Consider the following 15,000-nt stretch of genomic DNA (forward strand, 5'->3'; position numbering starts at 1 on the left):
CGATCGATTTTTATCCATACCAATTTGCATGCAACCAATGCCCAATCTTGTGATGTACGATATGACACAATGACTTCATTACTTTTGTTAGCGGTTTGGGTCAAAGGTCAGGGGGGTCAACGACCTTTATTATCATAACGCGGTCAATTCTTATACAATTTGCATGTCAGTAGATTCAAAATGTTTAGAATTCAATTCCCTATCCTGTGATGTGTAATATTTGATTTCTTATAATGTGACCAGTTGTCATCATATTGACTTGACACCGACACCCAAAAAGGTCAGGGAGTTCATGCAGAAATTGTACAATGTACGTGAATCAGTGTCAAACAGCAGGAAATTTAATGTTTTTCAGCCATCATAACACATATGAGATGGCAGATGTGGTATGGGATTAAATACCCTCAATCAACGGTTTCTGGGGGGGGGGGGGGAGGCAAAATGTAGCGTTGGCGAAGGTATGCGCTCTACTTAGTGCCCGTTCTAGTATATCACTCTTTATATATCACTCTCTATATATCACTCTTTATCTATTACTCTATCTATCACTCTGTAGATATCACTCTCTATATATATCACTCTCCCACTCTTACTCACTCACACCTCCACAGTATCGGTTTGTCTGAAAAAAAATTATTGTAAACTTTGCAACTGAATATACAGTTTAGAGTTGGTTTGAGAAAATAGTTGTTTGTGCATTGAGTCAGCACTGCTGCGAGTAGTTGGTCTCTGACGGAAGTGTGGAACGATATCATGTTCCTGTACACTCAAGCGCTCACGACTCTCGTATCTACTGCTTCGAGTCGTACTGACGTGCATGGCATGCTTTGCACTGCAGCAAGTGATGCACGTGTTTATTATTATTTGCAAATTAAACAAGCGATTTGTTCTCGGCACTTGTTTAAACGGTTTAAATTCTGGACATTATTGTAAGCTGATGTACTCGACATTATCTTGATCACAAGTGGTACGGGCCAATAATACAGCCATTTTCATCTCGAGAGCCAGTCAAAGCAAAATTGGATTTGAAAGTGTCCCACTTTGTTGAAAATTCTGAAAATACGATCCCCACTAAAACAAAATGTGTCATCACATGCTCGTGTGTGCAACCTTGAGGTGGACAATATGGAGACAGAAGCAAACTCGGGGAAGAAAAACTGAAATTTGGGAGTGCTTGGGCTTTGGGAGGGGGTTAACGAGGGTAGAATAGATCATGGTTTTGCATTGGGGATATATTGAGATGGTCGTGAACAACGGTCTTGAAGACTTGGAGGGAAGAATGAGATTGAAGAGGATGTGGAGATTGGTTCCACAGGTGGGAAAAAAGAGGAACAAATGAGTGAAGGTGAGCAGTGATCATGGATTTTGGGAGTTTCACAGAAGTGGGTTGATTGTGGACCACATGTGCTCTGCAGATACCTGGGAGGGGGGGGGGGTAGGGGAGAGCAGGCTGCGCAATACCAGAAAGGAGGAGGTTGGAGAGATCCCTGACCTGTCTGCGATGGCGAAGTGATAGAGCCACAGACTCAGCTTCATTGTGGGAGATTCCAATGATCTTTATTTTTTATTTTTTTCTTCTTTTTTGAATACACTGTCAAGGCATGTATGAGAGCTAAAACCTTGGTTTCCACGGTATCAAGCTGCGCATGAAGTTGTTGTAGGTGGATAGCAGTTCAGGTGTGCCAAGGTAAGTTTTGAGGATGGATGCCCATTCGTCGACTGGCTTTGGAGGCCAACTTTGAAAGGAAAGCAATGGCAACACCAATGATTTATTTACTTTAATGTACATTGGCTGTGTATGCGGATGTCATTTGTGGATGAGCATACATGGACATAGTTCCGCTCCCCCCCCCCCCCCCAATGTTGAGATAGTACGAAGTGCCACATCCTAACTGATCCAGTTTTCACCTTCCCCCTGTGTGTGTGTGTGTGTGTGTGTGTGTGTGTGTGTGTGTGTGTGTGTGTGTGTGTGTGTGTGTGTGTGTGTGTGTGTGTGTGTGTGTATGTATGTGGGTATGTGTGTATGTGTGTATGTGTGTATGTGTCTATGTGTGTATGTGTGTATGTGTGGATGTGTGTATGTGTGTATGTGTGTATGTGTGTATGTGTGTATGTGTGTATGTGTGTATGTGTGTATGTGTATATATATATATTTTTTTTCATGTCATCATTGTGTTTGTCTGACATGCTGGTGGCAAAATTGACTGCCATGGGGCACCACAGAGTTTTAGAGGTGTGCAAACTTGAGGGAAATTGTGTTTTTCAATGCAAGTACACATACATCCTACTTTTCCCATTGATAAAATGAAACAGAATGTGTTTTTTTTTTTTTTTGAAACTGAAAAGGCACTTTTTTTGGAAACGGAAAATCACTCTCTCTGTTTGGAGAGCTGCGTTGAACGGATGTGTGAGGAGAAGCTCCTCAACATTTAATGGTGACCTCTTATCCGGCACAAGAGGTGCCTTGAACTTCAATATAAAGCCACTGAAGTCGAACCTCAACCGTTGCATTCCAAGATGGTTGGGCCATTGTTTGCACAGAACATATAATCGATGGGATCGGGTTAATGGCATCAAATCCTTTGCACGGTAACAAAAAAATCCATCTCTTAAGGCTGTTTTGGTGACATGCCCGAGTTACAACGTGCGGCTGCATCTGCCATACCACTTTTATCACCATTCACCTGAGCGTTTGTCCAAGTGAGCGGCGACTGATATGTCTTTGATCACATGGGTGGATGGGCTGGTGCTGAAAGAACTCGGTGCCGATTGCATATGAACACGGAAGTTTCACTCACATGTTGTTGACACCCTTTTTTTTCTTCTTTTTTTTGCCTTTATTTTATTTAAAAATATTTCTATTTGTGCTGCAGTTGTTATTTTGATTTTGATGTCGACATTGTGTTCAAAATGGCAAGTTTGTAATTTGTATGATTGACCTTCACAGCTCCCTGTGCCCCGTTTTGCCGTTGGCGTAATCATTGGGAAGGGAGGAGAGATGATTAAGAAGATTCAGAATGAATCTGGAGTTCGTATTCAATTCAAACAAGGTTTGCAATTTTGTCGTAATTATTTGTTATTTTTAGGTACTCATTGTCATCATTAATCTTGTAATTGATTATTGAGGATTTTTTCACTAAAGCTCTGTCAGGGGTTTTGCCTTTGCCATCGTGCATTGATAAAATGTCTGCAGATTGAGAGGTGGATACGATATTTTTCATTGTTTCACCACAGCTATGCGACTGGTCCTATTGCACAGATCTAGACTTGTTTTGTTCTTTAAATCGGTTAAGTTTTCCTTTCCTGTCTTAGATGATGGTTCTGGCCCAGACAAAATGGCTTCAATTGTAGGCCCACCTGATCGCTGCCAGCATGCAGCACAGCTGGTCACGGAACTGATTTCCAGTGTTCAGGTATGTTTTTGACATGGTGATGACATCCATGTTTGAATGAGACATTGGTGGTGTGTTGACAGATACGCTTCACTCTCCACAGCTTTGGAGGAATAAATCTGGAGCCAGTTTTGTTTTATTTTATTTTTTTCCATTTCCAAAAAAGTGCCTTTTCTATTTCAAACAAAACTTCCTAAACCCCCTACATTCCGTTTCCAAAATGAATTGCATTTTGTGTTGGTGGGAAAAGAAGGACTTTTTTGTGCAATTTCATTGGGGAAAATACAATTTACCTCAAGTCTCTGCACCAAACATCCTCCATGGTGTTCCCAGTGTATTTTGCCATCATTGTGACAAACTCGTGGAATAATAAAATGTTTAAGTATATATTCTACACAAAAAACTTGGTTGGTCCGTGAAGCTGTGTTACTGTCTCTTATGTACTGCTCGAACGTCAGTGCACATACTTATTCTCATGACATACTATTGGAATGCACCTTTCAACCCTTGAGACTGCTGAAACGTCTTTGACATTTGAAAACCCTTTAAGACCCAGAGGGCCCTTTCACTTCTTTGACTCTTTACACCATTAGACAGTTTTGACCCTTCAAACAGATTAGACAGCTTGGACCCTTGACCATTTTGAGCTATAGACCACTTGGACGTTTTTTGGTTACAATTACATTTAACTAGTGATACCCGTGCACATGCACGGGGTCGCAGTACAACATAGCTGGTAGCAGACGACAGACCGTGCACGGGGAATGACAAAAATACGCATTGTGCAAAATGCAAGTGGTACTCTGGAATGCCAAGACTTCCCAAACATTGTCGGCATGTCCGCTAAGTGCCACAGCAATTTCATAGGGATTGTGTGACGGCGAGCCGAGTTTTTAGTGTGCAAGCTTGGTATTATTAAATTTAATATCACCAATTTTATGAATAAATTCGTGCAAAAGAAATGTTTATGACAACGCAGCAACTCACCCCAGTCATTATCCTCATTTGAAACAAGTCTGTGTCTCTGTAGCGACATGTGGTGAGGAGCACAGTGAACCTATCCATCCATACTAGTCGATATAATCACATGGAGGGTACGTGAAGCCGAAAAACATTGATGGTCATCGTTCGTTGTCAATCAGCTATGATGTATATCCTATAGTACCACCTGGTGATGGTGGGGTAGATTATTACAAGTGAGCTGTGGAAAAGACTTGCAGTTTTGTACTATATATGGCATGATGGATGTGCACCGGCCGGGCACGTTTCAAACGCTTTCATGCACCCTGTCGGAGATGGGGGGTGTTACCCAGATGAAATAGCCATTCCTACGGAAGAGTATCATCCTCGAATTCCCTGCCTTAATCGGCTCGTCTTGAAGGGGATTGGTGTGTGTGTGTGTGTGTGTGTGTGTGTGTGTGTGTGTGTGTGTGTGTGTGTGTGTGTGTGTGTGTGTGTGTGTGTGTGTGTGTGTGTGTGTGTGTTCCACTTTAAAAGTGACTTTCTCTGCAACTGCTTGTCTGATTGATGCAAAACTTCAAACATTGGAGGGTCTCTCCATGGAGAATATTTTATTGCTAACTCTGATGTCATAGGTCACATGGCATGGCAGCCATATTGGATTAAAGGGGAAATTTTGGACATCATTTTTAGGTCATCTCGTATAAAACCAGTCTCGATGTCCGTACGTACGTACGTACGTCCCCATTATTTTCTTCGGATTTTCTTGATATTTGGTATGTGGGTAGATGTCGATGAGGGATGCACGGCGGTATGACCTTTGACCCGATTGAAGGTCAACGTCAAGGTCACTCCAAAGTTGCGAAATCGTCCATTTTCAAAATCTATCTCCTCCGCCGCTTATGATCCCATCTTCGAAATTCCTTTGGATTCTGATAATATGGAACAATATCTAAATTTGGTCGGGCTGGTTTTTTTGAAATTTGTCCTGGTTATCGAGTCACATGTCTTCAAAGTTGGAAAAATCATCGATGTGATACGGTCAAAAAAAAAATTCACCCGATCTTGATGAAACTGTTTGTAGGTAGGGATTGATGAGTGATGCACGACGGTACGACTTTTGACACGATTGAAGGTCAAGGTCAAGGCCACTCCAAAGTTGCGAAATCGTCCATTTTCAAAATCGATCTCCTCCGCCGTTTGAGATCCGATCTTTGACATTTCTTCGGATTCTGATAATATGGAACAATATCAAAATTTGGTCAGGCCGGTTTTTTAAAATTCGTCCTGGTTATCGAGTCAACGTGTCTTCAGAGTTGGCAAAATCCTCGATGTGATACGGTCAAAAAAATTTCGCCCGTACTTGATGAAACTTGGTATGTAGGAAGGGGTCGATGAGTGATGCACAACGGTATGACTTTAGACCTGATTGAAGGTCAATGTTAAGGTCACCGATGCTGTAAACTTGTGAAATCATCCATTGTCAAAATATCATCCGCCATTTATGACCCAGAAATGCGGTTTGATTTCTGAGGTCCGGTTTCTATCTTTTTGAAGACACATTGATCATAAATGTTCCAAATCAACCATTTTCAGAATCTATCTCCAGATAACTCAGAAATATAGTTTGATTTCTGAGGTTTTCTATCCTTTTTACTCCCGGGCTTTCGTCTGTACGTTGAATCAAAAGACAAGACGACATCGAAGCCATTCTAAGCCGATCAGAGATCCACATGTACAGAGCTTCATAGATGATAGTCAGCCCCAACCGGGGGTAATTTTTCTCTGAAACCGTTCGATGAAAAAAACATTTATACTTGGCAGATGTCATCAACTCCCCACGAGGTATTTGGTCACTATGATGCCAACGATGAAGTATTACAGCCATAATTGGTTGAACTGAAATCCTTTTTATCTGAAAAATCTGAAGCTTTCTTTTATCTGATCTATGACCGATGTGAATGAAGAATTCAACTTATGATGTTCATAATCCATGCCAAGAAACAATGTGACGTAAGAAAGCCTCGCCACAGGCTTCAGTGAACCATGGGCAGGAGGAAGGGAAGGACAACTGAAGACGAGATGGGATAAATCTGTGCATGAGAGAGAGCAAGTTAGTTTCCTTGAAAGAATTCCCAGTATGAGTTTATGTTGGAGAAAGTAGTGATGAGAGACCAGTCTAGAAGTTTGATGGCTGCTCGGAGACCCTTCCAGTCAGCCTGAGTGAAATGCCAGACTCGACGGCGGTGAGGTGGTTCTCTGATAACAGCTAGGGGGATGTCCACTTTGACAAGCACGTGGTCAGATGAATCGATTGGAGCAGAGGAAGAACAGAAGATATTTTCGGGGAAATTTGTCAAAATTGGATCCACAAGACATAGAGTACCATTGGTTGAGATTCGGGTCGGGAATTTGACCGATTGAGTCAGTCCCAATGAGTCGCAGAAAGCTTTTCCTGAGGTGCCATGACAGGTGAGAGAGGTACCCACACCTTGCCAACTGGCATGATGACAATTGAAGTCGCCACATAAGAGGAAGAGTGTTTGGATGAGAAGATAGAAGTTGGTTCATGTTTTCAGATGGTGAGGTGTAGATGGAGTCATCACTGTTTGGTGAACGGTACAGTACACATGTAAACATGAGGTGAGACTGGAGGGGAAGCCGAAGCCAGAGGTATTCCTGGGGTTGTGGGGGAGTTAGTGCAGTGAGTGCATGGAGGGTGAGGAATGGAGTCTTTGATGAAGAGAGTAACTCCTCCACCAGGACGAGGCTCAGGTCTGTCATACCAGAGGAGGGAGTAACCAGAGAGAGATACTTGGGAGTCGGAAACGTCTTGAGGGAGGAAAGTTTCTGTTTGGCAGATTATGTCTGGTTTGTCAGTGGCAACCTGTGTGGAAAGATCTGTAAGGTTTGAACGAAGGCCCCGGATATTTGAGGTCTACACTGTTAATGAAGAGGGAGGGGAGGAGGCTTTGGGTGCAAGGGGTGGGAGGGGAGGGGGAGGGTAGGACAAGTGAGGAGGGGGGAAGGTAAGCCGGCATAAGAAAATTCCGCGAATTCGCGGAATTCCGCGAATTTATTCACCCAGGAACGTTCCTGAGTTAAGCATAAATCAGTTGAGAAAAATAGGGGGTATAGGGTGGGGGGGGGGTTAAGTTAATTTTTGGGAGTGATTTCACGCCGCCGACGATCTTTATAAAAAAAGTATTCTGAGGTCGCTAATACAGATTCCCGGCACTCTGCACTGATGTCATTGCCAGATTCATTAACATAACTTTCGGACCACCTCGCCGCATTACTCCTGAAACTGTCACAGCAGCATTAATCGAGCTCGAGGCGTGGTGTTCCAAGTGTGCAAGGCCAAGGTCGCTTCTAAAACATGGCCGCATTCAGTAGCCGCAGGCTGTCCTGGGATTGTGATGCTTGTTTGGCTGCACTAATTGACAAGACTTGCAAGAATTCCTGGAAGTGGGAATAGCTGGAGCGTATGCCATGCAGTACGGTGGCTTGTGGGGCTTTCATTCAAAAGATAGCCCAGCCAGGAAAGGCTGTATGCACATGGTGCTCAAAGGAGATTGTTTATGGAGGACGTGGGTACAAGTCATTGGAATCCCATGCGGAGAGCAAGAAGCATCGTGATATTCAGAGAATCCGGGCATCCAATTACAGTCTTCCTGGTAAATATAGCCTTGGGCTTTATACATGTATAGTTATCAGTATACATGTACACAATAGACGTCTATGCTGTCAATGTAGTGTAGTGTGGTGTGGTGCACTTTCACTACAGTAATAAATTATGTTAATTGGCAAGCAAGCCACAACTCAGAATTGGGTCAATCTTGTTTACCACCAATTGCACCTGGCAATGACTAATAGTCTGAGGCTTAGTGTAATCACTGTACCGGTCACTGTATTCACTTTCTGAAGCACGTATTATAAATGGTGATTGGCTTTTCTTTTTTTACTCTGCATTGGCTTTGGGTTTTGTTTTTTTTCAGGTGTTTCCTCACCTTCTGCTACCTCTTGCACTGCTCCTTCTACTGCCCCCATCCCCTGTACACCGATGCCTGCTGTACCAATAGGTGATGGTATCCAATGCTCAAGCCATGGTCCTTGCCTTCCTCGCACAGCATTCCCTACCATTCAGCCTTGCCCCTGAACTGATAAGCCTGGCCAAAGCACTCAACCTGGATGCAAAGGCCCTTGGTCAGCTCACAATGGACAGGACATCTGCTTCCTACAAGCTTAGGTTTGGACTAGGACATACCGTACATCACCAGTTGATATCAGCACTGCAGAGGGAATACTTCTCTCTGAACATTGATGTGTCAACAAGCACAAACCATCAGAGGGTCTTATGTGTCCTGGCCAGTTACGACAGCCCACTGCATAAGCAGGTCATAGTGCAGCATCTAAAGTCCCTCGTTGTGATCAAAGTGGAAAGTGCCTCGTTGCACCAGGAACTGGTTGACTTGTTGAAGAAGTATGAGCTACCGTGGAAGAACTACATATCCATCCTCATGGACTCCTGCTCAGTCATGCGGGGATCCAAGTCGGGAGTCGAAGTTCGCATCAGGGAAAACAATGCCCCACACATGTTGGACATAGATGGGGACTCCTGTCACCATGCTCACAATGCGTCCAAGAAGCTGAGCGACCCATTTGACAACTTCGTAGAGCGCATGCTCTCTGACATCTACAATGACTTCAAGTGGTCACCTGACTTAAAGCAGTTCTTGCAGGAAATCTGTGGGCTGATTGGTGTCAGGTATACCATGCAAGAGCAGTATGTCAGTCACAGGTGGCTGTCTGTGTATGATGTCAGTGTTGACACTCTGTGGCTGTGGGATGCCTTTGTTGTCTTCTACTTTGGCTTCCTCTCTCAAGCTGATCGCACACACTACTTGTCACGGGTTGTGGAGGTCTACCATCGCAGGCATGTAGACACAAAAGCCAAGGAGAGAATACGCCAGATCCATGATGTTCTGAAGAAGAAGAATATGACCAAAGATGGCAAGGCACGAAAGGAGTGTATACTGCAGCCAGTCTTCCACAAGAAGAAATTGATGAGACTGATATTGATGTTCTATACATCAGTGTTGCCGCTGCTGAAGAAGTACGTCGTCCTGTTTGAGATGAAGGCCCCACTGATCCACAAGCTCAATGACCAGCAGGTGGACCTTGTCAGAGAGTTCATGGCCTGCTTTGTCAAACTTGAGAAGCTGCCATCCTCAGGCAAGAGACTTCAGACCCTCAACCTGGATGAGAAAGCCAACCTGCTACAAGTTAAGAAGATGTTTCGTGGAGTTGGTATGTCTGAGATTGTCAACACTGCCCGTAGTGGAGATGGAGAAGTGCATGACTTCTTGCAGAGTGTGGAGGAGGCCTATGTGACTTGTGGAAAGTACCTCCAGAAGAAAATGCCCCTGCATAATGCTGTCCTCAGAAGTGCCTCAGCAATTGATCCACTCAGCAGAGGGCACACTGTCAGCCAGGAGCAGCTCCTGAAGTTTCCACGCCTGGTGACAAATGTCCTTGCACCAGAAGAATGTGATGCCTTTGAACTGGAGGTTCGGAGTTTCCAGATCGACTCTAGCCTGCCACTAGCTCAGGAAGATGAGTCTGCTCGCATCGACAACTGGTGGACCAAGGTCTTTGAATGTGGAAAGTACCCCCTTCTCTCAAGAATGGTGAAGGCTCTGCTGTCCTGCTTCCATGGGCCACAAGTTGAGAGTGCCTTCAATCTCATGGGAGATGTCTTGGGTGTCAGATCACACCGACTAAACATGGAGACCTACAGCGCAGTGATGGGTGTCAAGTACAATCTTCGATCATCAGGAAAAACTGCAGTGGAGTACTACAGTAGGACTGACAAACTGCACAGTCCCATAGACCTAGACCTGTGCAAGAACATGAGGGGAGCCTACAAAACCTACAAGGCAGAACTGGCAGACAGGAGGGACAAAGAAGAAGAAAGAAGGCGAGAAGTGGGTGCAGCTGCTCTCAGTAAGTTGACCAAGCGCAAGACCAAAGAACTGACTGAGAAGGCTGCAAAGAAGGCAAGACTTTCCCACCAACGTGCAAGCAAGAAAAAGCACAACCTGAACCAAAAGACAAAGAAGTGAACAATGTTCAGTGGTTCGGCGCCTGTCGACATTATCTACTCAAGAACTCAACAACTAGTGGATGCAACAGTGTTACCTATTGTGAACTTATTATGCAAACTTTTAGTGCAACTTGTTATCAATTATTGTCAACTTATTATGCAAACTTATTATGCAACTTGGTATCAATTATTGTCCACTTATTATGCAAACTTATTATGCAACTTGGTATCAATTATTGTCAACTTTGTTTAATTTGCTATAAAGACAATGAAAGAATATTATCCTCCAGATTGATTCATGATTTGTACAATGAATTTTGACAACAATTTACATTACAACATTGATTAATAATATAATTTGCAAGATGAATTTCACGTCTTCAATGATTGCCTTCAGTGCTTTTACCCTGTTAACAAGGACAACACTATACACAATCCTCTTAAAAGGGACCAGGAAATGCAGTAGAATGCAGGTGAGAACACCTGGAACCCTTAAGCGTTCGGGGGCCTGGGCGGCCCCCGAACCCTGACCTAGCTAATTATTTTTAGACTCACTCTCATGCCTGGGTAAGGAGAGTTGTTGAAAGAGTGTGGGCGATTGCAGAATAGTTTGGGGAGAGGGCCGGATGAGGAGGATAAAAGGCTCGGTGGTGCTGGGTTGAGGTATATTGAGGAGTAATAGACTGGGCAGAAGGCAGTTGAGGATTTGATGAGATGGAGGAGAGAGGGCAGGGAAAGGAGGCAGCTTTGTGGATGTGAGGGGGTGGGGGGCAACTTCGAGAAGGGGGTGGTGGTAAAAGTAGGGAAAATAGGAACTGATGGTAATGGGGAGAAAATACAAATAAATACGATCGTACACTTAGCCGGGAAAGACAGGAAACCCTGAAAGAAACCCGATAAGACAAGATAGGTTTTGTTTCAGAAATGGTGTTATTTTGTGAGTTTTCATCGAACGAGGAACACTCAGTTTTGAATCGATCAAAAAACGGTTTTTCATTTTCATGCCGAATAATGCATAACAGTTTATCGCTGGGTTGAGATTCAAATCCAGTCCAGACAGCTTTGAGCGAGTATGCGTACCTCTCAGCCATCCTGCCGTTGTGTGGGGATGAATGGTGTTTCTATAGTTTGTCATACACAAGCTCAGGGTTGTCTGCCCCTTCCTCTATGTCTGACAATTCCATGAGCAGACATGCTGGCTCCTTCCTTGTTCTAGTACTTGTTGATGGAGTTGGTCTTGACTTGATGATGCAAAAAGGCTGAATGTTCATGAGCTCGACTCCTTTCAATTTCTGGAAGAAGCTGAAGTGTTCTGCACCAGTTTCTTCTTCTTCTTTTTTTTTTGTCTTTCAGTGAGCATTGCTTTGTAGCTCCTGAAAACATTTTCCAATTATCTCTTGAACTAGGAGTTCACTTTCCCCTTTGCTTTACTCATTCTAATCCTCCCGTTATTGAAATAAAAGAACGATTAATGTATTTTTCCCTTCTTAACTCCAGGGATTTCCCCACGGAGAACCCAGACTGCTCGTGCCGTGGGAGCCTTTGCAGAGAAATGGCAATTTAGTTGTTTTTGTTTCACTCAATGAATACATTTTGGACGCATTCCTTAATCTTTTCTTCACTTCATGGAATTGTCCGATAGAGTAGAAAAAGTTAGGTTGAATGCTTTATTGCAATTTCACATTTTCCTGTGTAAATATGGAGGAGGAAACACACAGCCTTTGCTTCAAGTAAATATGCCTGCATATAATAATCGTTAAATTCTTTAAATTTTCACATTTAACTCCAGATTTTGACACAATTAGTTCATGAGCTCAAATCTGAAGGCAGTTTTCAATTATGTGTGTGTATATATATATATATATATATATATATATATATATATATATATATATATATATATATATATATTATATTTCTATACTTTTAATTGGTGTGAGAGGTCATCATGGAAAATCTCAAACAATGCATAAAATCGCTCCAATGGCTCCTAATTCGAAAACAATAGCATCTACAATTAAGTGTTGTAATAATTGCTAAATAGTATACAGTGATTGCAAAAAACTTAATGTCTGTCCGTGCGAAAACTATAGTATACAGCGATTCATGTGTGTGAAGAACGGACACTCGATAATATGAGTGAGGAAAGTGGGGAATTTTTTTTTTTTTTGTATACCTTGGTCGAGGCTCGTATGAGAGCTAACACACAACTCACAGCAAGGAGGCATGAGACAAGAGGGGTGGGAGTGGAAGGGACAAAACAGTGGGGAACAGACACATTAGGTGAACTGTGGAAGGGATGGGGATGGGACGGGGAACATGGCCAAGAGAAGATGGACATTACAGGGACTTTCAGGAAGGAAAGCAGGGGAATTGAAGGAAGTGGGCTTGGGTGGATTATCGGGGGTAGAAAAGATCGAGGATTTGGATGGGGGAAGATAAGAGGTGGTGGTGAACAGCTGTTTTGAAAGCCTGGAGGGAAGAATGGGAAAGAATCGAGTTTTTGAGTGCTTTGTTGTACAAAAACCATTGCGGCCTGTTCCAAGTCGAGGAATTGTTGAGCAGGCCAAAACTAAATGGCGGCCGAATACCTCTGCAAGGTGACAGGTTGACCAGATAGCGTGTTGCCATCTTGGTGAGGCTTTTTTGTTTTTAATGATGAGCACCCCATTAATTATCTTCAGCAGGGGTGTGTTTAATTCACGCAAACACCCAATTTTCACTCGTACACTTCCTTGGAGTTCCCTTGGTATCCGTGCAGTGTTTCGGGCCGCTTGGTTTCGTGGTTGTGGAGTTATGGAGGAGACGCTAACACAAGTGTCTTGTTGTACATTTAATACCAGCAATCAAGATTCGCAGCTACGCTCGTCTGAAGGAGCTGTGATTGATGTGACCAGTGTGTAGGCTTTAGATGGTATGCTTTGTGCATGGAAATGCAAAATGTGTGTTTTGTTTTTACTACTATTCTCATTTACTCTGGGAATGAAGTCTGTGAACAATCACACAAAATTGGACAGTTTGAACATTTTATTTCTAATTTGGCCTAATCCTGACTTTTTTTTTTTACTTTTTTTTTCCCTGCAAATTACTACCTCCTGTTTTTATTACCACCGCCGTGGACGGAGGTTATGTTTTCACCCCTGTCTGATCTGTGTGTCTGTCTGAACAGAATGTGTCAAAAATTTAGGATGGATTCAGACAATTTGGTGGACTGGTGGAGTGTGTGACCAGGATGAATGGATTAGATTTGGGTGAAGATCCAGATTGAGTAATGGGGCTAAAACCAATACATAGCACAATATCTCAGAAAGTTAAGGACTTATTCAGACAATCTGGTGGACAGGGTGGGTTTGTGGCCATGATGAATAAATTGCATTTTGATGAATGTACGGACGGAGATCCAGCCCGTCGGTGAAATACAAAATGTTAACCATTTGGCCTGGCGGAGGTATGCCCTGACCCGAGTTCCGTTCTAGTTTTTTTCCCCTGTATCAGATCCAGCATTCCATTACAAATCGTAAATTCTGTCTGCTTTCCACCATCACAGAAAATCGATGGTGATAAATGTTGCTTGTAATGTTTAGGATAGTTGCAAGTAATATTTTTTGCTTAATAAACTCGGTGCACTCATGTGTTTGCAGAATGGACCACCCGGGCCAGGCGGACCTGGAATGGGCCGTGGCAGAGGACGTGGATTTGCTCGTAACGACTGGATGGGTCCACCTGGTGCTGTTCCAGATCAGTTCAGCTATACTGTACCAACCAACAAAGTTGGTCTCATCATCGGCAGAGGTGAGCCAAGAAGTTTTAAGTGTTGTGAAACGTTGTCTTGTTTGGATAACGTTTTTATCTCGCCTGTTCGAAGAACAGAGAGCAAAAGCGATACCCCCGGTGTGAGCATCAGCGTCAGCGTTAGCGTGAAAATGTTAAAGTTTTTGGTGCAAGTTATTTAAAAGCTTGCCATTCATTTATTATCTGTACGAGGATGCTGATAGTTGGCATGGAGGTTCCTTTGGGGTATACTATTGGTGTTGTGAAGTTGAAATTGACAAATGATTTGAAATATTTTTAAAATTTCAACCTAAGATTCTGTCAAAGCCACCCAATGCTCGCCTGTTTATACTAGACGCTTGCCATTCATTTAATATGTGTACTAGTTTACTGATTACAATATACAAATACATATATTGCTTTAAAATTATTTGGATCAGACTTCACTGCAATGCTTTAGAAAAAATATTATTAGACTCGTCTTTTAAAAACGATAAATGTATAAACAGGCGAGCATTGGGTGGCTTTGACACCAACTCTCTGGTTCTATTTTAACGAGCAAATACCATCCGTCATCTTGCTCACTCGCATATACACAGAGAAAGACAGAGCCAGATAAAATATACACAGTCATGCGTCACTTAACGACTGGGTTACGTTCTGAGAAATGCGTCGTTAAGCGAATTGGTCAATAAGCGAGGATATATTTTTAAATGTTTATACAGTCGTGTACTGTAATAAACAGAATCGAGAAAATCAGCTCTAATATAC

At 43.0% G+C, this 15,000-nt stretch overlaps 1 protein-coding gene across 16 annotated transcripts in view; it reads left to right on the forward strand.

Annotated features, from left to right (window-relative positions):
* LOC147035915 (far upstream element-binding protein 1-like) overlaps nt 1-15,000 on the forward strand; it is a 116,764-nt gene that overhangs the window by 60,127 nt on the left and 41,637 nt on the right. For 15 of the 16 annotated variants that reach the window (XM_085848351.1, XM_085848371.1, XM_085848313.1 and 12 more), the window contains 3 exons: nt 2,948-3,050; nt 3,313-3,413; nt 14,100-14,250. In XM_085848351.1, the coding sequence (XP_085704477.1) occupies nt 2,948-3,050; nt 3,313-3,413; nt 14,100-14,250 (355 nt within the window). The remainder of the gene's footprint in view (nt 1-2,947; nt 3,051-3,312; nt 3,414-14,099; nt 14,251-15,000) is intronic. The other variant, XM_085848433.1, reaches the window with a different exon arrangement.

The sequence above is a fragment of the Eptatretus burgeri genome, chromosome 1 (assembly GCF_056783735.1).
Source record: "Eptatretus burgeri isolate ZD-2024b chromosome 1, Ebu_testis_v1, whole genome shotgun sequence".
NCBI classification, from domain to species: domain Eukaryota; kingdom Metazoa; phylum Chordata; class Myxini; order Myxiniformes; family Myxinidae; genus Eptatretus; species Eptatretus burgeri.